The 27,293-nt window shown below is 45.9% G+C and overlaps 1 protein-coding gene across 1 annotated transcript in view; it reads right to left on the reverse strand.

The window, feature by feature from the left end:
- BLTP3B (bridge-like lipid transfer protein family member 3B) overlaps positions 1 to 27,293 on the reverse strand; it is a 349,381-nt gene that overhangs the window by 118,445 nt on the left and 203,643 nt on the right. The window contains exons 12-13 of the mRNA XM_086918075.1: positions 14,229 to 14,370; positions 4,274 to 4,467 (exon numbers count right to left, since the gene is read on the reverse strand). Of these exons, the coding sequence (XP_086774201.1) occupies positions 4,274 to 4,467; positions 14,229 to 14,370 (336 nt within the window). The remainder of the gene's footprint in view (positions 1 to 4,273; positions 4,468 to 14,228; positions 14,371 to 27,293) is intronic.

Here is a 27,293-nt window from a genome sequence, read left to right on the forward strand (position 1 = left end):
GGAGCTCCACTATTTCATTGATGCTTCAGGTCCCTCCAAGACTCTCACCATCTTATAGTTGTTATTGTCTTTCAAGGGTGTTGCCACCATGATACCAGGTATCTGAACTTATCCACCTTCCAACGCAGTCTACAGTTAGGCAGTCCATTCACAGTAAACTGAGCCAGCTACCCCAACAGGAATAAAATACACTTGGGCTTATTAATCTTCAGACTGGAGACCACCCTGAATTCCAGACACATCAAAAGCCTTGCCACAGAACCCTGGGCTGCCCCAAATAAAACAATGCATTGTCAGAATAGAGGGAGACCAAGTGAGTAGCGTCTGACTGCAATCCCCCACTTTCTCAGGTCCACTTGGAGCCAGAGTTTCACCAGCCAGCACGAACAGCGGATCAGAAAGGGGACATCCATACAGAGTTTCACGCCTTATGCACCAGCTGTCAGACACTATTCTCCCATTATGGAACCTAGCTGGGTGATGTGTATAATTCAGCAAACCACTTCCTTTAAATATTCCCAGTAAAGGGTGTTGAAAACCTTCTCTAGGTCAACAAACTCCAATACCATTTCCTCTTCTCGATCCTGAACCAAGTGTGTCAGCTGGCTTATTATATTGACGTTCTGTGGGCAGGCGCAGAGACATGCTGATCCTCACAAATCGGATTCTCAACTGGATCGCTCAATCTGGTGGCCAGTACCCTGCACAATGTGTTAGTGTCTGAATAAATCATGTACAAGGGGTGAGAGGATAATGGATCTATCAAGTCATGCCCATGTTCTAGCCTCGTATATATGATACCTTCCCTCATAGTGTGAGAGAGAACACATTCCTGGAGGGTTCTCGGAGCCTATCGAAGGTGGCACCCAGAGCGCCCTACTAACGGACACACAGCAGCTGCGCAATCAGGAGAGGTAGGCAATCTCTTCAGCATCTCAGCCAGTTATGCCTCTTGCACTATGAATTCCTTCCGAAGTTGGCCTTTGACCCAAATAATCAGTCCCAGACACCACCCCCTCAACACTGACTTCAGTGCTTCCCCCTCATTCCCCCGAGGGCCAGTAGTACCCTAACTTAAATGGAGGTAAATCACAATTCCTGGGCCTAGGACTTCTAGGCATACAAGGTTGTGAGGGCCCCAGATGGGAGTGTCCATGAGAATTATGCCGCAACCATTCCCTCCAATGCATATTAGTTGAGGTGAGAGACCCAACAGGAATCTACACCAGTTTGTGAGCTGGGCACACCGCTAGACTGTCCAGCCCTAAAACCAAGTTGCGATCCAACCTACTAAAATTAATATAGGTCAAAGAGTGACAACAGTATTCTTTAGAGGCCGGATAAAATTTGGGTACACACTGTTATCCCCATACCTTCAGTCAGTGTTCGTGTTATTCCTGCCTTTGTACCATTTTTGGGTGGAGATTTAGCAAGAGCCCTATCTGTTATGCAGTTGAAATTACCAGCTCATATGTTCAAGACATCAGTGTGCATAGCAAGTGGGTCCTGAATTTTGTAATAAAACAGTTTATCATCACTGTTAGTAGCACAGACATTCAGAATGCAAAGCTCTTTCTCATCTAACATGTCATACAAAAGGAGATACTGCCCCTCCATGTCTGCCTCAGAATAACCTAATTTAAAGATGATGTCTGCTGCCACCCAGATTTAATACCACTCTTGCATCGGAGAAAAGTTAGAAAGACGGAACCCGCCATTTCTCATTTACTTTTAATGCCTCTGTATCAATGAGGTGGTGGGTCTCCTGTATAGAGGCAATGTCTACTTTGAGTCTTCTGAGAAAAGACAGTACTCTACATCTTTTAATTTAAGCATTCAACCCACTGACTCTCCACATTAGTATCCGGTATTGTGTGCCCAAGTTTGTGTCTTTAAATAGAACGTAAAGGCCTGATCCCACTTCATAACCATTGTAACAGGAAATCACCAGGCTACACATAATTTCATTGTGGTGCCAACCAGTGAGAACTTGCTGCAACATTGTTCTGCACAGTAAACCACATGCATAACATGAAAACTCTAATCAGAACCTTTCTCCCTCCAACCTAGGTAAACATATCTAAATATTATATAAGATTATCTGTCCATTAGGTGTGATCATGTTGAATCACAACTGATCACAGGGTTTACTGCTACCTGAAACCCTCCTTCTCCCGAAAAATTATAAATATACTTTATAAAGCTAGTTATTTTTGCACTATGCAGGAGTTCTGATGGTCATCCTCACTCCTAATACAGGAAAGTCTGAGGTCATAAATAGAGAACTCTCACTCCACCTACTGTATCACAGTAAACAACTGCTATAGTTAAGGAGCACATAAAAAGAGAATAAAGTAGAAGAGGGTAGAAGGGAAATGGGTAGGCAGAGGGAAAAGGTGAAACGTATGAAGAGATGCCAATTAACTTCTAAAGAACAAGGGCGAACTCTCATCCGGCTGGAGAGCTGAGGAAGGGATGGATCACGGGAGGGGAAGACTTGTCAATCATTGCGTGGCATGGAGTCAGCTGATTCACTGTTGTCGTTTGCTGTAGCATCTAGGACCAGGGTTTCATGAGGCTCCATTTGATTGGTCCATTCGTCTCCTGGATTTTGCCAGGATGTTCATGGTGCAGTCTCTGAGGCCAGTGGTACACAGCTCTGCTCCGATGATGTAGCCAGGCTGGCAGCAGACCGGGAGCCTCCAACACCCACATCAGCATGAGAGCACCTTGTATGTTGCTGTTCTGAGGGACGGGTGCCCGTTGATGATCTTGAGGATCTGTCTCTGAATTTGAGGATTGGCCTTCAAATATCCAGTTCCAAACTTTCTAGTGTGTTTCAAAGAAAAAGGGTTTGAATTGGAAGATGACCTTTAATTTGGATAACTAATATCTAGCTCAAAAAAAATTGAACAGCAGCTTCTGCAGACTTCAGAAAAAATGCGTCCAAACTGTTCATATCAAAACCATTTAACCCCTTCACTGCGGCGGGAATTCCGCCGCAGTGCTAGGCGCACGGCTCACCTGCGCGTGTGACGGAACCGCTCCATCACGCGCCTCGGGTGAGCTGTGCTAGTGACGGAACGGTTCCGTCACAAACGCGCCCGCTCAATAGAACGCGCCGCGCAGGCGCAAAATCAGCGCTGCGCAGGCGCGTCGAGCGGGCCGTGACGGAACCGTTCCGTCACTAGCACAGCTCACACGAGGCGCGTGACGGAACGGTTCCGTAACAAGCGCCGAACGGGTTAAGAGATAACTACTAAATGGTTCATACTGTGGAAAAAGACCCTAACTAGAAAAATGGCATTCCAGAAGAGGGTGCAGTGAAAGTAAAGGGGCCAGGGTCAATTCTTTAGTATCTAAGGGGCCTGATTACAAGTTTGGTAATGTGGGAGTAGGCTGCCATGCCAGCACTCTGCTCCCACACCACCAAACTCCACTGCCGCCCACCTGGCAGATTAGGAGTTTTCTCCTTGTCTGGCGGGCGGTGCTAAGGTGGTTCCAGGTGGGGAGCCTAAGAAAGGCACCACAATGGGAACTCCAAAGCTTGTTTCTGCATGTCATGGACTGGTGCAGTCCATGCTGAGCAGGAACTGGGGTGCATGTACACAGAGGGGCACACCATGTGCCCTCCTGCATGCACCCCATCACCCTGAGGCAACAGGGGACCCAGTAGGGCCCCCTTAGTTTCCTCACTGCCACAGTTTTCACAGCAGGCTCACCGCCATTAAAACTGTGGCAGCGAGGAAACTTGAATATGATTGGCGGTGCTGCAGCGGCACCGCCAGCATGTTGCGGGCCTCAGACTGGTTCAAGACCACCAGGGATCACGGATCCCTGGCAGTAGAAGCAGTCCCATGGAGGTCCAACTGCCCAACTTGAAATAAGGCAGTTGGGCCACACGGCCACTGTGGGTTTGGATGTCCATCGGACCACCAAACTCACAATCAGGCCCCAAGTCTTTTTATCGTAAGAGATTTTCTGCCCTTCTCCAAGTACACAAGATGGACTTTAAAGTTCGAGTTCACAATATCATAGCCCAGAACATGTTGGTGCCGGCCAGGTAAGAAACCAGACAAGAGTAATTAAAGATCAGAAACCAGAAAACTCGTACTCCGTAAAATACACAATGGAAAAATCTGCCTTTTCACAAATAATAATGAAAACATACATTCTTTCATCAGTATGATTGTAAAAGCACACCATAACATACAATAAGGTATAAAAAGTTCCAGCATGTCAATGTAAGAAGACTAATCTCTTTTTACGTTACCTTTAGCATTAGCCCGTCGACTCGGACATCAATATGCTCTTCAGATTTAGAACTGTCATTTAGTTTGTACATAGCCATGAATTGACTAAGACTCTGTCTCAAATCCAAGACAAACTGGTTGAGCCAAAGGATACTTCTGTGATCCAGAATTATCTGCAGGGCATTCAGCTGGACATACAAATTGGGGCAGGGAACTGAAGGGGGAACAAGATGGTAAATGCAACATTACAAAAGTAGTAATTTCAAGAACATTCTTTTAAAAACTTCCAATAAAACAATTTTGCAGGCACAAACACTAACTTATGCGCTAACCCCACCTACCAATCAGTTGTCATTATTCATGGATAGATCTTATAGTCTAATAAAACAAGTATGTGTGAGCATGTTAATTTTATATTAGAGAATCTCTTAAATCTGTAGCAAAACCAGGGTTTTGTATTAAATCCACTTTTAAAGTTGGCTGTAGGCATTTGGCTGTCAAGCTTTTCCAAAACCCTTTGATTCTAGTTTTTGAATCTTAGTTGAGCATTCACATGTTATAGTTCAAAACTCTGCTTTTGATAAACAGTTTAGAGCTTAATGACTTGTAGCTCAAACAGTGATTTCTACACAAACATAATTAGACAAGGAGATCAAGGAGATCAAGAGAATAGTAATCTAAGCACAGCCATGTTCCGAGCACATACAAACGTTGCAGGTAACCTGTTGTCCAGTAAGTGTGTTTTCCTATCCACATAAGTCCATTGGGTGTGGACATAAAGGCCTTCAAGCATGCGTATTGGGCATCCACAATAGGGGACAGCTTTAAAGTATTGGGGTTGACCCTTATAAAATGTGGAGCCCTTGTCTGCATTTCACCACACCCTCTTATAGCAAGGAGTGGTCAGGGAACATAGACCACCCACGCCTCCTCCAAAAGACTATTCAGAAGCACGCTAATCAGATGGCGGAGATTGAAAGCATTCCTTTGGGATTCCTTTGCTTATTATGAAGGGATACAACAAAGCAGGAGAAGGAATGCCTTATTTTGAAGACCCAGTTGAGGGGCTAAATGTCACAAGTTTGGTTACGAAAGAGCATTGTAACACTCACTTTATTACCACACTGTGATCCATGTGGAGCAAACAGTTCCTCCCTGGTTCGTTCCCAGTCTAACTCTCTCTGACTTATTCTCATTGGACGAGTATGTTTTTTTATATTGATTTGTATAGCACACTATTTACCCCAGAGGTAATCCAGGCGCTTGGGCAGATATGTAGGTGTAAGGTGCCCAAGGTGCTTATACGAAGAGCCAGGTCTTTTTGTGGCACCGAAAAAGTGAAGGGAAGGCTCTGATGTGATGAAGGAGGTTGTTCCATGTCTTGGGCGCCGTGTAGGAGAAAGCGCGACCTCCAGTTGCAAGTGAAAGTGTGGCAGAGCGTAGGTGTCTGGTGAGTTGGTGAAAGTGTATGGGACCTATCAGTTATTCTGGTACAGTGTTGTGTAGGGCTTTGTATGTGTGTCATCATCCTTGTTTTGCAGACTAAATACATAGTGAGGTGCTTCCATGGCTCTCCCACAACATTCAAAAGCCTTGTGTGGTGCACAGTGCATTTCTTGAATGAACTTTAATCATCTCTACTCACAGAAAAATGTGTCTTTTGATTTTAGGCAAATCATACTATCCCATAAGGCTTGGCATACTGGATCCTACACTACAGCGGGCTCCTGGTCACTACAATTGTCCGAGCAGAATGTATGAGGTTACAACGCATACATTTACAATGCATGCCTTTACAATGCAGTTTTTACATCGCAACTTCCTTTACAACGCATTCTTTTACATAGCATGCCATTACATTGCATTTTCGAAAACTACCTTTGCAGCGCATTCCATTACATTGCATTATAGCTTTACAACGCATACCTTTACAATGCATGCTATTACATTGAATTTAAGGTAGATATTGGATAGTATAGGGGTAATAATTACTATTCTAACTCCAGTGAGTGCAACAGTAGGGTAAGTGTTGGGTAGTGTATGGGTAAAAATTACTATTCTAACTCCAGTGAGTGCAAATGTAGGGTAAGTGTCGGATAGTGTAAGGGTACTATGCGTTGTAATGGTATGCGCTGTAATGACTTGCGATGTAATGTCTGCGTTGGAGTGACATGCATTGTAATGACATGTGTTGTAGTGACATGCAATGTAATGGCTGCGTTGTAATGACATGCGATGTAAAGGATGTTGCGATGTAAGGACTGCTATGGAAAGGTAGTGCTATGTAATGACTGCGTTGTAAAGGTTGTTTCCTGTCCTAGCAGTGGTTCTGCAGCAAATGGAATGTGTGCACTGAACAGATGAACCCCATCCTAAGGCTGGTCCACCATTGCTATTTATTTTCTTTTTTACTTTTATTTTTGTTTTTATTGGTTATTAAGGAAAATCACAATAGTACAGTACATGCTTGAACAACACATTGCAGAATATCATTGGGAAATTACAAGTCACCATCAGTCAATAGCCTTCAAGGCACATCTCCCATCAATCTCTCTTGTCTGCGCATTTCCATTTCTACCGTGGGCGACACACATATATCTCCCCTGTGTCTGTTCCAGCTGGACCACTTCCTATCCCATTTCTTAGGGCACCCCCTTGCCTTATAGATTTCCGTCTCTGCCAGCATGCACCTGTCCATTTCTTTGCCCCACAAGGTGACACGAGGCGGGGTTTGTCCCCCCAACCCCTAGCCACCTCTCTCTTCACCATTGTGTAACCCAGTGTAGTGAACTGTTGTTCGATTTCCGTTAGGTCTGTGGCCTCCTAAATGTTTAGCAGTCCTAGTCGTGGGGTGAGAATTATTTCTTTTCCTACTGCAGTGGACATATGGGTTGTGGCTGCCTCTCAGGGGGGGCGTACCTTGGGGCAAGTCCACAAGGTATGGTAAAACGTGGCTTGCTGGCCACACCCCCTTCCACATCTATCGTCGGGTTTAGCCCCTATTTTTGCCCAAACTGTCCCCGTTATGCATGAGCGGTGAAGTATTCCAAGTTGGATCAGGCGGAATTTCTGAGTGATGGCCGCCTCACGTGGGGACATCAGGGCTGACTGCCATTCTTCATCCCCTATAGGGCCTATATCATATTGCCAGCTTCGAGAAAGTATCTGGAAGGTTGTTACTCAATTTTTTATAAGTTAAATAAATTGCCTTCAAACTAAGAGGTCCATCAAGCAGGCGGTCTTCTAGAGGGAAAGATTCCGGTATATCCGTAAAAGACGGAAAGGCTTCCTGTAACGCATGTCTGATTTGTAGGTATCGGTAGATTTCCCCCTGAGCCAATTGATACTTGCCTTGGAGCTCACTAAAAGGTCAATATCGCCGCCTTTTTAACCAAATCATCCACTGTGGACAGCCCAATGAGGTCCCATTTATCAAACCCGGGCTGATATCCCAGCCTCCCCAACTTCTGAGCGAACCAAAGTGGTGTGGCCAACGATAATGTGTCTGTCCAGCCCAGTCAAGACGTGACTATGCGCCAAATATCAAGTGTGTGCTTAGTCGGCCCAAAAAATGTCCCTTTATTTTTCTTATCTGTGGTAAACAGGGCACCCAAATAACCCAAACGGTCAGTCTGATATCTATCCAGAGCATATGCTGGGTCATCTGGAGGGTAATATATCCAATGGTTGACAGTCACCAGATGCGCCGCCCAGTAATAGCGCTGCAGGTCTGGGAGGGCTATGCCCCCATCATACCAACTTTTTGTCAGTTTCTGCCTAGCAATCCTAGAGCCCTCCCATCCCATAGCAGGGTGGTGATCTCACCCTCAAACGCTCTGAAATATGAATCTGGGACTTTCTAAGGGCAGTTGTGGAGAACGTAAAGGAAGCGAGGAAGGGCCAGCATCTTAAAAAGCACCGCCCTCCCCACCAATGTCAAGGGTAGGGTCCTCCAATTCTTAACATCTGCATGCCATCTAGCCAGAGGCGGAGCCAAATTTGAGTCATAAAAACAGGCTGGGTCCGAGATAACAAAGACCCCTAGATATCGAAAACCGTCAGTGGCTACCGTTATCACACATTGTGCTGGGAGACGTGGCACCTCTCCTTTCAGCATGAAAAGGATTGACTTGCGCCAGTTTATAGCAAATCTCGAGTATTTACCAAAGTTCGTGAATATGTCTAAGACAACCCTGATCGACCTATGTGTGTATGTCAAGTACAGAAGGATATCATCCGCATAGAGCGATATGCGGTCTTCCACATCATTCGCCCAGCGAATGCCACGTACCATCATGTCTCTACGTAACCAGGCCGAGAGTGGCTCCAGTACGAGGGAAAAGATCAGCGGGGACAACGGGCATCCCTGCCTCGTACCCCTACGAAGTCCGAACATTCGGGAAGTAAAACCGTTCACCCTCACCTGTCCTGATACCCCTGTATATAGGAAGCGTATCCAAGCCACAAATTTGGGGCCTAGCCCTGCCCTTTGCAACACCTCGAATAGATATGGCCATTCTATGGAGTTGAACGTCACAGAGGCGTCAAGGGATAATATCGCTGCATCTCCTTCTATGTATGGTCGTCTACCCATGACGTTGTGTACCGTTCGTAAGTTGAGAGCCGTGTTACGCCCTGGCATAAAGCCAGACTGGTCAGGGTGGATTAAAGAAGTGATAACCGTCGCTAATCTATTCGCCAAGACTTTCGATAATATCTTCGTCTATAAATAATATGTAAATATATGAATAAATATATTTTATATAAATATACTATAGTAGTTTATAAATAACTACTATAGTGGCCAGGCGCTGGTCAATGGGCAGCTGGCCCTTCTCCAAACTCTCCTCATACATGGCTTTCAGATGTAGTATTGTTAAAGAGGTTGTAGCCTTCAGAAACTCCACAGGAACCCCGTTAGGCCCCATAGCCTTTCCCGACTTAGGTTGCCCTAGAGCCATGCCTATTTCTACAGTGGAAAGGTCAGCCTCCAGAACGTCTTTATCTGTCTCTGAGAGACACGGTACATTACTGTCTGCAAGAAGCTGATGTGACTCATCTGCTGTATAGTAGCCGGGGAGTACACCCCTTGAAAGTAGTGAGCAAATCGTTCCACTATTTCTTTCGGGTGTAGTACCGTGTCACCATCCAGCTTTGTCAGCTTATGAACCCATCAGGAGCCTTTTTCGCGCCTTTCCAGCCACGCCAGCGTCCTGCCTGTCCTATCCCCTAACTCGTAAAGTCTGTGTTGCGTCGCTCGATGCCTAGCCACTATCTGCTCTCTAGATTTTAACCGAAACTCATCCTGTTTCAGGAGAAGCCTATGGCTGATGTCGGGCGAGGGATCACGCGAGTGCTCACGCTCCAGGTCAATGAGGTCAGTTTCCACCTGAGCCAAGAGTTCTTGCTGTTTGACAGTGTAGCCCGTCTTTAACGACCAAGCTAAGCCCTTAATCACCATATTGAAGGCCTCCCATATGGTTTGTGAGGAGTTGACTGAACCCATGTTTTCGGTAAAATAATTCCCGGTCTGCGTACGGAGTTCGTCTCTGCTATTCATTTTCTTGAACTTGTTTTGTGATATGGACCTATACCCTCTGCAACCAATATTATTTTTAGGACCCACGCCATTGTTCTATACCTATGATAATTTCGGTCTCTATTTTGCTTTTTTTTTTTTAAGATCAATATTATTTCCTTAAATGTTTTTTAAAAGTTTCAATTTTATTATTCTGAATGTCTTGGTATTATTTGTTTTTGACCCACATCATTTTTTAATATGCCTACTGTATTTTGTGTTTAATGCCAATATAATTGTATTCATAGAAACTTTCGGTTCGTTTTCAGTTATATTCATATATTCAGCGGCGGCCGGCACAGGTAAGTGCGGTGAGGCGGGCAGGGCGCGGTAAGGGAGGAAGCCAACAGACAACGGAAGAGGTATTATTTATTCATTTAATTATACCTATTCGATTGTACGCCTCCCACCCTGCCGCCCCACATTTACCTATGCTGATAACATTTTATTCATAGAAACTCCGTTAATTTCGGTTTGTTTTCAGTTATATTCATATATTCAGCAGCGGCCGGCACAGGTAAGTGTGGTGAGGCGGGCAGGGCACGGTAGCGGAGGAAGCCAACAGACAACGGAATAGGTATTATTTATTCATTTAGTTATACCTATTCCATCGACCCCCTCCCACCCTGCCGCACTGCATTTACCTATGCCAACCTCGGCTGCATATATTCTTCTATGCTCCAAATCACTTCGAAGAACACAACGTATAATACTGTGAGTACTGCATTCCACATTTCGTTCATATTCCACATGCATTTGTAGTACACCCTGAATTCAAAAATCCAGTGCGGTATTACGTTAGACACCACAGATTGCAAAATGGAGATGTCTTGCCATTTTCAGAGCAGGGTTTTTCAGTAGCGGAGCTCCTGCTTCTGTGGACAAGCATTCAGAAAGGAACAATTTTACAGTTACATTGGATGAGTCCCAGGCACACTAGGGAACCACTGCTGATCCAGTGCATCCAGTGCTTAATTTGTGATAGAATGCATTCTGGGACCCAATGTTTAGCTCTGAAGCCTGTAAAGGATGGTGTGCCAGGTACCAAGGCTGCGTAGCCTCGATTCCATCTCATCTCTCTATAATTCCCCACTAGAAACTATCAGGTTGATTTTCACCTCTTCCTTCCCCTTTGCCACCTTTTTCCGCCTTTCTATTTCTCTTCATCCTCCTTTCCCACTTTTGCATTTTTCTCTCTTGCTCTGGATCAAAGTCTATTCAGGGAAAGTAAGTGATGGTCCCCCAAAAAGGGCACTAGAGGGTCCAAACCACATCAACCTGCTCAAATTAAGCACTTGCATACATCCTCAAAGAGAATCTGTTAGCACATGACATCCAAACTGCTTTGCTCTCACAAACAAACATTATGTGGGAAGTGTAAAATAGAGTACAGCAGGTGATCTTACTGTAATGTAGTCTCCTGATAACATATGCAGCAGGCACAGAGCCGCCTGCCATACTCAGGACAAATTCAACCCTGCCATATGCTGCAGAATGCCTCCGCCAAACTTTTCAGACCGGTTTAATGAATGTTGAAGGTAAGATCTTTTTGAGAAATATTAAGAGCATTAGTGTCAGGGCTAAATGTGAAACAGCCTTGAGTTTCATCGCTAATCAATAAGTACATATACATTCTCTCTTCCATAGAATTTGTGGAACCCTAATGAACTTTACTGTTCACTCGCTTATATTGGTAGATATTACCATCCATGAATATGCAAACACTCAGCTATATATTGCACTTGACATTCAGCAACTTAGACCCAGCTTAGCCTCATCAAACTGAGTATCTACCATAGACCTCAACTGAATCTTATTGAAAACAGAATTAAGTTCATTGCTCGGATGAAACCACCAAAAGGAAATCCAAATCTGCCCGTCACGTAGAACTATGCAGGGCTTGAATCAACTTTGCAATTCCCATGGGCATTCTGACCGAGATGCAGGGGGACAGAGCGGGCTATACCCACATGATATGGAGTTGTGGTGGCTTAACCTAGTAATGGCAAGAGGTGATTAGTCGCTAAAAACTAACTACCAAAATTCACCTTTAGATTATGGCTTAAGCACTGTCTACTGGTCCTTATTCCATGCCCTAAGGGTGGTAGGGTGCTATATAGATTTACTGAGTTGGGGCTTTTGCTGACTAAGTGTAGTGTTGGTATTCACTTGATGTCTGTTCTTGGATCCACAACACTGGCATGGTCTAGGGACCTGGAGGAATGGGCTTGGACAGAGTTGAGGCATATGAAAGAGGTTCGCACTGATGAGCACCTGGAGGATGATTGTTGGGAGTGAGGGAGTATGTTGCACGGAGTGACAGAGGATCAGGGGGATGTGCTTGCTTCTGAGGCGTTAGACGGGGAGGTTCCACCCCCTTAATGGAAAAAATTGGGTCATTCATTGAGATGTGGCTGTACATTATTTGAATTGGAAATTTTTATAGCGCATGAATGCCCAAGGGCGTCTAAGCGTTGCGCGCAAGATTGCCAGAAATAACAGAGAAGAGAAGCTTAGTTAGATAACAACCAGGTTTTTAGTGCTCCTCTGAAGGAAAGCAACGTAGGACTGTTCTTTATATCAAACGGGAGTGAGTTCCACAATTTCACCGTGCCTAGAACATGATGCACTGTTGCCCCAGACTTGCAGAGAGTCATACGGATGGGGATAGCAATTCAGAGGGTCCTGCCTATGGGCCCCGTGGTGAGAGGACAAGACACAATACGACCCCACTGGAGTCGAGACTGATATCGGAGAGCGGTTCATACCAATGAGGCTTTATTGTGGGGAGTTGCTGGTTGCCTTTCGGGATGATTGTATGACAATAATTGAAGATAACGGAATCATGAATCATACGTTCAACGCTCTGGCATAACTGCATGTTACATGTTCTCATGTTGCTGACAGTGACTAGGTCATCCTTTGCTTTTTATGGTCTGTGACAAATTTGAAAATAAAACATTAAAAAAATAATAAAATTGCAGTATTGGGTACGACCTTCCAGATAAGCATTTGGCGTACCATCAACAAATACTTTTTTAGACAACAGCAAAGCAACTAAGCTGCATTTGATCCACCTAATTTAAGGGATTTGCATGACACTAAATTTGCACTTTAGGATCATCTTAGGGGTGAAGTTGCATTATTGTTTGATGCCAGCACTGGCACAGAAGCAATTAGATGTGGCTGAAAGAAAATTTGATGTTACTTGAAATACAATTAAGAAAAATTGAAGATTTCTCTGCAGTATATCACATTTCTACTGGAAGGAACAAAATCAACCAGCAAAATCCTGATTTAATATGAAAACAAGCACTTGAAACAATAGCTAAGGAATCACTCTAGTGACCATGGAATACAGGGTAAACTGTAAAGCACGCTATACTATGCACAAGGCCTTCTACACAAGCAACACAGCATAAATAAACCGCATACCTGGATATCACAGTGCTCACAACAGCATCCACCTAGCCAAATATGCTACTCACAAGTCAATAACAGACCACATTGAACAGAACTATAACTATTCCACAAAGACCAGATAGGAGAACTGATGGATACCATGGCTCCTCAATACTACTTAATGCACTTATATAACATGACGGCAATGAGCAAGCTTAAAAACGTAAAGCAAAATTACCAATAAACACACTGGCAAGATCTTTAACCAATATTCATTAAACCTCATCACCTGTCAACCTATAAATTAGCATAACACATATATTGTAAATAAAAAATTGTTACATTTGATGATTGGCCTTCTCGATATAGGACTCTCAATGTGAAATTGCTGCTGAATTCTCTCCGGCAGATTTCAAGTACTTTAAGCGGGGCTTTTAAGACTCACATATTTAGTAAGTTCTACTACATTGATGCTCTACGTTTTTGTGTGGTCCACGTGCTACCATGTTGCATGCATTCATTCTAAAAGCTCACAGACCTAACCAGTCTTTGGTGTGTCTCCTGTCTCGGAATCCTCAAAAACACGGAACAAAGGTACAAAAAAGCATTGAAGCTACAAGATGAGCGTTGTAAAATATGCCTCATAGAACATAATATAAGATAAGGTAGAACAGTCTACGAAAGAAGAAACAGCTCTGGATGCAGGAAAGATGGCTATCACCACAATTTTAGTTCACTTACTCCTCTGTGTGTACTCTTCACGCCCCATCTAATACAGAGTTACACAACATGTCAACGCTTAGGATGTTACTCAATATTAACACATTTAAACATGTATTCCAACATTTATGCTAAGGCATCCCCAAGGGCTTTCTGAGTCTTTTTAAGTACAACATTGTTTCGTAAAAAGCTAGCTATGCATGTACATTTATATAATATCAAATGGCTTAACATGGTCAGTCAAAACTATAATAACGTCGTAACATGCTTCTTACTAGGATAATCTTTTCCATCCGGGAAGTAGTACTCAGTGAATTCTATGTGGATTGCTGACATTTCGGGTGGAAGATAAAGTGACTTCTTATTGCAGGAAATCATTGTTTTAGGGGAGGACCGACACTTGTCTGCTGTAGAAACCTTTGGAAAACAAGGAAACATGATCTGTGCACTCCAGTTTTATTACATAAATAGAATCAAGAACCGCAAGCCTAAAATACATAAAAGAATTTGATGATTTCAGCTCAACGACAGAAACTGTTACCCGCAGAAACAGTGCTTCTATTGCACACACCAGAGCACTCTCTTTAAGACCTTGAGGCCGTTGGGGAAAAGACACATTAGGGAAGTAAAAATATTGATTTAGTCACAGAGGAACGGAGTACATCCATTTTGTAGGTTTAACATAAACGAGCACTCTCTAACCGACTCGGTAGTGCATTTAATAGCCAGACACAAAGCTACTTGTTTTTGCCAATCCTTGTTTGTATTGGCATTGCACATTTGCATTAGTAAAATATTAGTCCATCAGTACACATTCACACACATGGGTAGCAATCTAGAAATACATTTTCATCGAAAGAAAAAGCTGCTTGTGTGTTCTTATGCATGCTGACACACCAGTGGCCATCTTCAATTTCTCATACTCGTATTATTAATTCACTCCTCCAAGATGGCCAGCTGCTATTTTTTCGATTGTGGCGGAAGAAAATTCATTGCATCAAGAGTCTGGTGGCAGTGTGCAACTGCCGGTTCCTCACAATTTTTTAAAAAAAGAAACCATAAAGCACAAGTGGGAAAGGAACAGGCAGGAGACCATGAGGTGACTGGGACAAAAATGAGAAGCTTGAAAAGACAGAAGAGGGCAAGAAAGACTGACAACGCAGCAGTAAGCTTTTTCACAGGGAGAAGGTATACAAACGATGCTTCCTAATGTAGTACAATGCCACAACTCTCTAGAAGGACACTGAAATGTCCCAAATAATGATGTGACAGAGCTAACTGCCAGCAGGACGGTCTAAGAAATAACTGATAATGTCTCAAGCCAATGTATAGATGAAGAACACAGAATACCAATTGTTTGGAGTGGGGAGACCCAATACTGACTGTATATGTTAAAGTGTTAACACACTGAAGAGAGGCTGGAACTCTCACGTGGGAGACTGCTACTCAAATGGGGAAATATTCCCCTGCAGACTTTTATGGATGAATATGGCTGGACACTGGTCAAATCCTGAATTATGGAGTGATGACACGAAGATTTGAGGCACTATAGAAGGTGGAGAAGGTGGAAGGTGGAGAAGTGTGGCTCAATAGTTAGAGCGGCAGACCCTGATGCAGAGGTCTAGCCCGGGACCAGGGTTCAATTCCCTGCCTCGGTGGGTCTTGGGCTAAAAAATTCCACGGACCTGATAATTCTCGCCTCGGTGCCTATTCTAATCATAGAGTCCCACTCTGCAACTCTAGGCAATAGCTTGCTTAATCTCCACAACTGCCCCCACAACGCTAAGGATGCCTGGCCTTCACCCTGGGGGTGCCCAGGAGTGGACGCCTCACAGGGAAAGCCAGGACGGGTTCCACAGCGGTATCCGTACAAGCGCCTTGAGACCCTTGCGGGTGAGTAGTGCGCTATACAAGTATCAATTTACATATCAATTTACATATAGGAGGGGGACCAGCGGAGCTCCCAGAACATGCACCACTCCTACTCCTATTGATAATGGAGAATGGTAGGCACCTGGTTACATGGTCTTATAAGACACTTGACGGGATGGTACGGAGTAGATCAGATACATCCAAGCACAAACGGAGGGAGCACACTGCCGGGCATAAAAGTTCACAAATAGCCCAGATGCTTTGAGGTAAATGCAGTGCATAACACTCACTTGAGTTTACAGCTTTTAGTATTCACCATTGTTGGACGTGCATCTCTAGACATGTGTTTCAGGATTGTTGTCCTTCTTCAGTATAGAGTAACAAGTGAAATTTGGGGGTACTGGCAATGTTCCTCACAGTCTTTTCAGGTTTAGCACCACTTCCAGAGCGCATGTGCATCCCAGAGCTCATCAGTCCAAAAGCTCAGAAAGGAGCCAATCCCAAAAGAAAAAGGGAGCACACTGCCTGGCATACAGGCATACAATTCACCCAGGTGCATTGTGGTAAATGCAGTACATGGCATCACTCACTTCATTTGAAAGTCTTTAGTATTCACCATTCCTGGTGCAGCCAGTGCTGTGTATCTCTAGGTACACATTTTCAGGATTGTTGTACTTCTCCAGTAGACAGTAACAAGTTAAATGTAGGGGTGCTGGCAATGCGGCTCACAAGTTTAGTACCAGGTCACAGGTGCATCCCAAGGCTCGTCATACCAACAACTTGGCAAGGAGCCAATCACAAAAGGAGAAGGGCGCACACTGCCTGGCGTGTCTAGAGATACACATGCAACTAATTTTCTTTTCCTTATCGAACATATTTCTCCTCCATGAAAGTGGGTGAAATATATGAAGGGGAGGGGGTCTAGGCCTTGTAGATGGTGCAAGTCAGTCAATGCAGATTTTTTTTCACTTGGTTTGGGGTTTCTCCCTAATAAGTGAATAATGGGCACAAATAACTAATCATTTAGGACAGTCTCTAGACAAATGATTGAATGCAAGCCTGAGGTTTGTCTACAGTGTAGATTCCTGTGTCTCAAAAATAAACAAGCATTGGCATAGCCAATAGGTTTCGCCTTTGGGACATTATAAGTATTTAGTTATGCAGCAGGTCCAAAAGGTGAGACCTATTGGAAGTGTCCATCATGCCAGAGACCCTGCTGTGGAAAATGCAATCCCTTTGACAAAGTAGAACAATGGAGTCATTTTTTTTTTGAAACACAGGAACTTTCTTGGCACTGTGCAGGTGCTATTCTGGCTTTTGATCTTGCAATCAATCAATCAATCAATACATTTATAGAGCGTGCTACTCACCCGTGAGGGTCTCAAGGTGCTGAAGGGAGGGGGGTGTCACTACTGCTTGAATAGCCAGGTCTTGAGGTGTTTTCTGAAGGTGAGATAGTCCAGGGTCAGTCGTAGGTGCGTGGGGAGGGAGTTCCATGTTTTGGCTGCCAGGTAGGAGAAGGATCTTCCTCTGGTGGTGGTTCTGCGAATTCGTGGGACGGTGGCGAGGATGGCGGAGCAGAGCTTGCGGGTGGGGATGTAGAACGAGAGGCGGTTGTTGAGGTATTCGGGGCCCTTGTCGTGTAGCGCTTTGTGTGCGTGGGTGAGGAGCCTGAACGTGATCCTCTTGTGGAGCCAGTGCAGGTTTCTCAGGTGGGCGGATATGTGGCTGTGGCGAGGGATGTTGAGGATGAGTCGTGCGGAGGCGTTCTGTATGCGTTGGAGTCGAGTCTGAAGTTTGGCTGTGGTTCCTGCGTATTGGGCGTTTCCGTAGTCCAGTCAGCTGGTGACGAGGGCCCGGGTGACGGTTTTTCTGGTTTCGGTGGGGATCCATCGGAAGATGTTTCGGAGCATGAGCAGGGTGTTGAAGCAAGATGACGAGACGGCGTTGACTTGCTTGGTCATCGTGAGGGAGGAGTCCAGGATGAATCCCAGGTTGCGTGCGTGGTCCGTGGGTGTTGGTGGGGAGCCCAGTGCTGTGGGCCACCAGGAGTCGTCCCAGGCGGATGGGGATTGTCCGAGGATGAGGACCTCCATTTTGTCTGAGTTCAGCTTCAGGAGACTGAGCTTCATCCATTCTGCGACGTCTTTCATTCCTTCCTGGAGGTTGGTTTTGGCGGTGTCTGGGTCTTTGGTCAGGGAGAGTATCAGTTGGGTGTCGTCGGCGCAGGAGAAGATGTTGATATTGTGTTTGCGTGCAATGGCGGCGAGGGGGCTCGTGTAGATATTGAAGAGGGTAGGGCTGAGCGAGGAGCCTTGGGTACTCTGCAGATGATCTCGGTGGCCGCTGAGCGGAAGGGAGGGAGGCGGACTCTCTGGGTTCTGTCGGAGAGGAATGAGGTGATCCAGTCCAGGGCTTTTCCTTGGATCCCAGTGTTGAGGAGGCGGGTTGTTAGGGTGCTGTGGCATACGGGGGCAAAGGTCCCCTACGTTCAAGACTTTATGACGCAAAATATCCCATAGTAGAAAATCTGAAATTAGCCTCCTAGTTATACCTTGCCCTACATCTATACTACTATTATAAAGAGAGAACTTGCACCTTTTGGCAAGGTAAACTCGGGAACCACAGCGCCAATCTACACACCCGATACATCTATGAAAATGTCAGTGTGTGTAGATGGACATAGGCTATATAAATGTAAAAAAAAAAGTAAATTAAAAAAATTACGTTTGTAAACAAAGTAGTCCCCTGAAAGTAGCGCCGGCCGGGACCTAGCGCTGGCCACGACGTGATGACGACAAGGAGGAGGGCGGTGCAGTAATGCCTCGATTTCAGTCTCTTAGGGCAGTGTCTCTCTTCTATGTCTATGGCTCTGCAGCGAGCTGTGTGCGAGATGGCGACAACGGGGGAGCCGAGTGCCGGGCTGGAGAGTCCGAGCGACGAGTGCGGTGGACCGGAGGGTCCGCACTTGAGCGCACTGAACGGAGAGTTCCTCTGCCGCTGACATCTGCCGCGCGGCTCGGAGCTGCCGCAGGTTGTGGGATCTTTGCGGGGCCCGAGGAAAGGTGTGGAGGCAGCAGTTTCGGAGGAGGTAGGGGCGCGAGTGAGTCTTGGCGGGAGGGGGGCGCGAGTGAGTCTTGGCGGGAGGGGGGCGCGAGTGAGTCTGGGCGGGAGGGAGTCGGTGCGGAAGGGGGTCGGGCGGGAGCGGGTGTACTGCCCCCAGCCCCTTTCTGCCCCAGGCAACGCTGGGGCGGGCTGCTAGTTAGATATATAGTTCAATGCACAAGGGGGTACATTCTGTACCGTATGAAAAATTGCAAAAAGAAGGAAGCACTTTTTCAAGTGACATGAAGTTCTTTAAATAGAAATATATTTCAAGTACTCACTATCTAGCGGTTTTCTTTTTTAAAGTGCCAATACTCCATTAAAACTTTATATTACATTTTTTTTATTATTACTACACCAGTGATGGTTCTCTTGTTTTTTAAATTTAAGATGTGCAGACACTCGGTAGTCAATAGTACCTGGCCATATAGAGCAATGGATATTAAAGATTTGAAAGCCATGTTCCTTCTGCCTTGAAACGCCATCATAACTGCTGGTGACATCACACGCCGAATGGTGTAGTTAGACGGTAAGGAGGCTCTGTTTATGACCACAAAGACAGACATTGGCACCGCACATGCAACTTTTATTTATGTTTCCTAAACCAGTAGACAGTCTTAAAATCACTGCCGAGTTTGTTTCACTGTTTACTGGAGAGGAACCAAGAGAAGCAAAATACTATTTATTTTAAAAAATGTAACGCGTCCTTCTACGGCATCCCCTGAGTCAAATGCTGCACCCATGTGCACCACGGGCCCCAGGGCTGGCAGAAACAGATGTTTAAATGCTCGAGGTCTGACTGTTCGACCCGCTCACATCCTGCATTGCGACTCCACCCAAAGAAAGTAGGGGGTGTGGGCACCACAAGAGCAGCGAATACCAGTCCTGAAACTGAAAGCAGAGCCTCATTCAAAAACAACTCATCGAGAAGACATTCCAAAAGTAATGAGGAAATCCAGAAGCAGAAAAAAACACACATGCTGCTCTAAAAAGCAAGCCATGGTCCCAGAGTGCAGGCAGCAGAAAGACTCAGGGCTTCCCCGAAACACAGTGAAACTGCAGAGCAGGCAAAACAGCCCCGGTGCTATTGGCAACAATGACTATAGTCTCTCATTTCGGTTTTACCTCACTTTCTCATTGGGTACATTAAGCAAATATAATCATACTGCACAACAATGTGGGCTTGCTTATCCTTTTGGTTTTCTTGCATTCTGTACTCGCAAGAACTGTTATTTATAGCATCTAGAAATGACAAAGTGAGGTATGAGGTGCTATATATACTCACATTAGTTAACAGCATCATGAAAAAAGCATAACTATGTGAACAGTAAGTGTCATAGACTCTATTAGGCACAATACTTGTAGAGCAATGCAATCAACCCACTGAGTTTTTCCATTACGTAAGCGTCGGATTCCACAGATTATCACAGCAGTGGCAGGATGCATGACAAACTACATTTTATAAGTAGCTTGCTTCAGCAGGAGTAATCGCCCCACCCAGCGCCCCCAGCCTGCTCATTCATTAAAATAAACGCAAAAAGTAAGCGGACGGCTTACCTTACTGGAAGCTGAGGCGTGGGAGGAGCTCCTCGGCATCTGCCGCCAGCCCCATCAGGCACAGCGTGCGTAAAGCAGGGATCAGCCAGGGATGGCAACATCTACTTGCCTGCTTGCCGTAGAACAAGTGCAGCATTGTGATTTCCCGCAGGACCAACTTTCGAAATTGAATAATAAAAACCAGACTGCCCTGTCGGTTCAGTATTAGTATGACGTTGCTTTGATACTTTTCCACTGGGCAATGGCAAAAAGAAGTGCATAGGCTGCAATACAAGCCAGCTCCCTACCCTGTGGGTTGGTGGTGTTAAACACACTTTAACACACAGAAGCGCAGCTCCACCACACAGGCCACTGCAAACCTCTATCAGACGTGTGAATGCGCAGAGAATCGAGGCTTTCATTCAGGTTGGAAGTGAGAATACAAGACAGACAAAATACTTGTTAATAGTATAATGTAGGTAGTTTTATCACGTAAGCCTTGTGGCACTAACAATGGCAAGGCTCTGCAGAGAAAAATGAGGGCTGTTATGTTTTGCGTGAACATGCTGGATTTAAAGGGCATTTATTATTTAAATGCATGCGTACAGACTAAACTCTGAGTACTTTCTAAAGTGAAGATTGAATACACGGACTGACATCGCAGAGGGGGAGTGGAAATACTTTGTTCTGCCTTGTCCCCAGCTACAGCCTCTCTGGAGCCATGGGGTGTCTGCATAGGACCGCCTTAGCTCATCACGGCGATTATTTTTTTAGTCGAAATGTTTTTAAACATTTAGAGAGGATGCCTGTGATTTACCTTGCTTGCCGTTGCCGACAGCCCTTCTTCCTGCACTGCAGCTCCTGGCTTCTGCTGCTGAGTATTGGGGGTGGGGAGGGAGGGTGACGTGAGTACAGGGCGCAGCGGCGTAGCCCATGGGTTAACAAGTGGGAGGGTTGGGGGAGTGCGGTCGAGTGCACACACAGCATTTCCCTTGCAGGAGCGAGCAGGGGCACCATCTGTTTGAAAGTTAATTACAAACAAATGTCGCCAAAGCTCGCTCCCACTAGAGAATCGCCAAACATGCACGCCTTGCCTTTGAAAGCAATGCAAAGCTTGACGTTTTTGGCCGAAAAAGCAAATAGATTCCTAAAGGTCTCCTCCTTTGCAGTGCATGCACGCTACGTAGGCGAGACCTAAAAAGCAAGTAATAGACTAATTGATTTGGCAATGGCATTTTCCAAGCAAATGGTTGTAATCACATAGAAGACCAGTAACGATCCAACAAACCTTAGATGGAAAAGTAATGTCGAATTATGGGCTGGAGTAGAGTAAGAGGCATTGAGAAGAGTGGAGGCATGTGGTCTGTATGTACATCCATTGTCACATTTACTGTGCAAAGTGACACAGAGATTTGCCGATTATATGCCAATACAAGGACCACAACATGCGGGCTCTGCATCAGTTGTGGCACACAACACAATTCTAGATATTAGAATACAGTGATTCTCCATGCACACTCTTGTTAATGAATATTTCTAAGTCCTTCAAATTTTAATGGGGTGCTACTCCATCCGTTGCACTGCGCCTAACAGTGCCTGTCAATTATACAAAAGGAGAAAAAAGAGAATACATGTTTTGAAAATAAAATGATGATTTAATTACGTATGAGAGTGGCTCACAACCTCATTTATTGTATATAAATGTATCATTAATTTGGAAAAGGAACTTTTCGTTTCATTTAAAAAGCGCGCACATCAACTGGGATTTGGTACGCCTGACCTGATCATTTTGTACACAACACAATTCGACACAATCCTTTTTGAAATATTTTATCATGTAGGTCATGTGTTGCACCTCATACTGAAGGCTTAGGCTACCCAGCCATTAGCATCTAAATAATCCAGCAACTTAAATGCACACAAGAAGCTCATCACTTTTGAAAGCCTGCGCAACAAATGTATCAAGAGTATCAAGAGCAACAGGGGTTTAAGCAACCAGAAGAAAACAGGGGGAACTTCCTTCTCACAAAATTTGCAGTGCAACATCATTCTTGAGATCATCTTCCATAGGATCCAAAGACATTATGGAGAATAAAGCATCCCCCTGTAGGAATAAGGAAATATTATAAAACAAAAAAGATTCAAACTCCAGACCCCAGGAGATCTAGCCCACCGGAGGTTATTAGATACAGAGGACAATCTGCACTTGTTGCAGAACCTTGCGTCAACCAATGGGCACTACGCCAGCCAAGATGATAAAACCTTTTAAGTTGTTGGCAGAAACCTAATTTCTCAATTAGAGGAGGATGATCGCTGCCCTTCCTTGCCCCAGGAAGGGGCCTCATGCACCAACACAGAAGCCTCAAGCGGTAATCTGAAAAAGGGAATCTCCCTAAAAGGGAATGCAGTCTCCACAGATACTGAGCTCACACACCAAGTTATACATTTGGTGGCTGTGGGCCAGCTTACAAACCCTACCCGGCACCTATCCTCAGAAAATAAAATAGTGTTGGTCACAACATTCAAGCCCCCACAAAGGCCTCAAGTGTTAAAGACAGAACTCTCCCAGGCCATTGCTCAACAAAGAGGGGTGTTACTCTGAAACCGGTCCCAGGATGCTCGTTTCCTGTCCAGGGAAGACCTGGCTTGGGAGTTCGGGTTGGACTGTTCCCATGAGGCACAAGGTCAAGACTGATTTGCATATAGCTGGGTCTAAACTGGGGTAGCGAAGTGAGCTAAAGAACGATGATGGATTAAAGCCAGATCTGTGACTGTGGGTGAGTGTATGAAAAGTTTGAGCGCTCCGTCTATCGTCTCCTTCGGTTTTCTTTGTTTGCCCTAAGTTAGCAGGGTTTGAGCTGATGTGGGCCCCTTGCTTACTTTGCCACTTGATTCAAGCTAGCCTGGCTGATGAGGTGTGTTACCCCGAAACCGGTCCCAGGATGCTTGTTTCCGGTCCAGGAAAGACCTGACTTGGCAGGTGGGCTAGACTGTTCCCATGAGGCACAGGGTCAAGACTGATTTGCATATAGTTGGGTCGGAACTGGGGTGGCAAAGTGAGCTAAAGAACGATATTGGATTCAACCCAGATCTGTGACGGGGGGGGTGTCTGAAAAGTTTCAGTGCTCCGTCCATCGTCACTTGGGTTTGCTCTCCTCCGCTACTCCCCATTGAAGTAGATTCTGCAGCCATAAGGAGGTCAGCCGCACTTTGTCGCCCAACTAACCAATGGCTACTCACCATTTAGCCAGTGGAAGCACCAGCAGGGGGCGCTTATAAGGAATATTTTGCCCCCTGGGACTCGCCACTACTCCCAAGAGGCAAGCTATTGGGATCAGAGGGATCGCAATGCTCGTAGCCCTCGTAATTTTAGGCACCACCTCTTTCCAGTTCAGATCAAAGCCAAATGCAAAAAGGTGGTCCCCACCTCTCTGCATCGCTTGCATCTTGACACCCTAGAAGAGTCCATCCTATTCAGCTAACCAAGAGTCACATAGGTGCGGAATAGAAAATTTAAATGTAGTAACTTAAATCTATGATTACAGGACACCGTCCTCACCAGTTCAGATGACTGCGCCCAAACTGCATCCACACTGGGCTCCTCCAGAATCCTCTCCCAAGCCTGACCTGCTAAGGGTTACTTAGCATGTCCCCTGGTCGCATTATTCAATAAAGTGATCAGGTATCTCCACTACCCCCATCGGAGCAAACCAACAAGCACTCAAAAGAGCTGCAGCGCCGCTGGAAATCCAGTCTATACCTCCCTCGCAGTGCGTTCTAGCTTGGCGTAGTGATTGAAGCCACCCGATCCTACACCCGAAAGCACCTATGCATCCTGAAAGGTGAGAAAAACCTCACCGGGGTACAAATCACCTGCCACCTGGCAGCCTCCCACCCTCCATTGTTCCATGGACATATCCACATAATTCATCCTGAATGTTGCAAGATCCCGGAGTCATAACCCCAAGGGGTCCCTGCGCAGCACCTTTTCAACTACTGCTTCCCAGATCATAGCTGGATAGTATGGAACCGGGCACTGTGATGTACGACCCCACATCAGCAAGTGCACCAAGGTATCATCCCCCAGCATATCCGCGAAAACCCTCTTTTCTCCAACTGTCAGGGTCTGCCAGCCACAGTGCGGCATGCTGCAAATGCGCGCATAATAATAAAATTGCATATCTGGGAGAGCTAGACCTCCCTGAAAATCAGTAACCTATACCAGTTTGCGAAAAAGACTGAGGCCCGACTGGAAACATCGCATTCTGGACAAGGTAAAGGCAGTGCGGGAGGAAGATCATTTTGGCTACTGCTGCCCTTCCAAATACAGACAGGCAGAGCCTTATTGAACCCTCCAGACCGGAAACAACTCTGTCCACGTTCAAGTGCTTATGTACTACTTCAGTGTGCACAATCTGTGTACCCAGATACCTGAATTCCTCAATCTCCCAGAGGAGGCCCAGTACGGCGAGTGGTTCAACTAGTGTCCCCACCAAATCCCCAACGGGGAATAAAAGCGACTTTCATACACTAACCCGGAGACAGAATACCGTGCCAAACTCAGCCAGTAACCCATTACAATCGGCACTGTCCTGCTGGAGGAGCAGACATAAACTGTATAAGGAAATTTAATGTGTAGAGCCAACTACTCGAATCCCTTAAGGCTCCATTTCCCTATGCAGTAGTAAGTGGCCAGTGGCTCAATCGTGAATGCAAATAGGAGTGAGGAGAGAGGACAACCCTGTCTGGTCCCCCTCCTGGCTGACCATGCCTCAGAAAGGTCACACCCCACTCTGGTATGAACCAGGCGGTCAGTATACAGTAACTGCACCAAGCTGAAAGAGACAGGCCCAAATTCAATTCCTCCCAAAACTGCTATCAAAAAAGGCCACTCTAGAGAGATTAGCGCTAACTTGTGATCATCATCAATAGTTTCATGCAGCGCATGCGTGAGCCGTCGCAAATTAAACGTTGTGCTACGGGCCGGCATAAAGCTGCATTGGTCCTCATGCACTAATCAACAATTAACCCCCCCCACCTCCGCCTGTCTGCAAAAGTTTATATAGTATTTTTATATCAGAATTAAGCATAGCAAGGGGCCTATAAAAAGAAGGGTCTGCATGGTCAACCCCAGGCTTCAGCATAAGACATATGATCCCTTCCCACATGGTGAGTGTCTTTTTCATTTGCGTCTCACGGAGGACTTCCAACAGTTTCTTCTTAAGTGCAGCGGAATATGCTTTATAAAACTCCACAGGGGAGCCATCCCCACCAGTAGCCTTGGACCTATGGAGGGCACCAATGGACTCATCCATATCTCCTTCTCCAGCTCCTGTGCACAGTCTGGTGCTAGGCTAGACAATGCCACCCCTGCTAGAAACTCTTTCATCATTCCTGCGGGCTCACTGAACCAGAGCGATACAACCCCTTGAAGTGTTCCACAAAACACCTAGATTATTTTGCTGGCTGGGTACCAAAGCGCTGCTAGGAGCCAGAAAATGAAGTGTGGGGGGGAACCACCCGGTCCTGGCATAGGATCCATTCTAGGAGCTGACAGGATGTGTCCCCCCCTCCATCTGCAAGCTCCGGCAGTGTGCCCAAAGTGTACATTTGTCTAGATTGTCCCAAATCCTCTGCACCTCCTGCCGAGCCTGCAACACCTCTGCACATGCCTCCACCAAAGACGCCTCAGATCCATGCAGGTCTGCTAGGCATCGCTCCTGTGATCCAAGGTCCACCTCCAATTGTCGCCTTAAGCCACAGGTGGTCCCTATACATGCCTCTCTCATGACCGCCTTAAGGGCCACCCAGTCAGTGGCACTGGAGGTCTCGGTCCTCCTGTTTAGGGCTAAATAATCTGTAAATTATGTCTCTAGTGCATCTCAACACACCGTGTCGGCCAGGAGTTCAGGGGGCACACATCAACTGCACATCCAGAATAATGCAATCCCCCACCTCAATCAAAGCAGCACATGATCAGAGAGAAACCGCCCCAAATGTGGCACTGTGTCCAACCTCAGAGGATCCACCCCAGTTACCAGTATGCGGTCTAGGAGGCTATAGGCATTATGAACTGGGGAATGACAGGTGTACTCTTGACCCCCCTGGATTTAGTACACGCAAGCTATCAAGGAATCACATGTTTCGCATAATCGCGGCAAAGGAAGTTATCGCCAGGGGCTTAGTATCCTGCTCTGGTGGGTGCGGCCGCTCTCATCATCGAGGATGCAATTTTAGTTCCCTGCCCAAATCGCATGAGACCCCCACAATGCCTGCCAGAAGGTCTTGGATTCACTCATAGAAGTGTCTGTCTTCCAAATTAGATGCATAAGTGTTCATGATTGTACTGTCCTAACCATCTAGTGTTACCTGGAGTAGAAGATAAGGGCCCTCTATGGCTGGCTCGCTGGAAGTGTGCCGAAGTGAGACCCCGGGAGCAATCCAGATGGACACCCCCCTAGCATAGGAGTAGTGAGAGCAGAAAATAAATTACCACTCCATTTCTTCCTTAGCTTCTGAGGTTCCACACCCATACAATGAGTTTCTTGCAAACAGGCTATTGGCACCCTGTGGAACCAAAGGAACAAGTGCACCCTGTACCTCTTAGAATACCCTTTCAGGGCCCTGACATTACACGTTAAGACATTCGTACATTCAGCTATTGAGCATTACAACTCCATCCCTGAGGGACCGGCTTCGCCCCAGGGTCCCTCCCCCCCCCCGCCCCATCCAACCACCATCCCCAAATAACCCAGTTGATGAAAAGTAAGTACTTGGTACCTCATATGCACTGCAACCAAAAACACGCAACCCACATCCCGAAGGAG

This window comes from Lissotriton vulgaris, chromosome 1_1 (genome assembly GCF_964263255.1).
Source record: "Lissotriton vulgaris chromosome 1_1, aLisVul1.2, whole genome shotgun sequence".
Lineage (NCBI taxonomy): Eukaryota > Metazoa > Chordata > Amphibia > Caudata > Salamandridae > Lissotriton > Lissotriton vulgaris.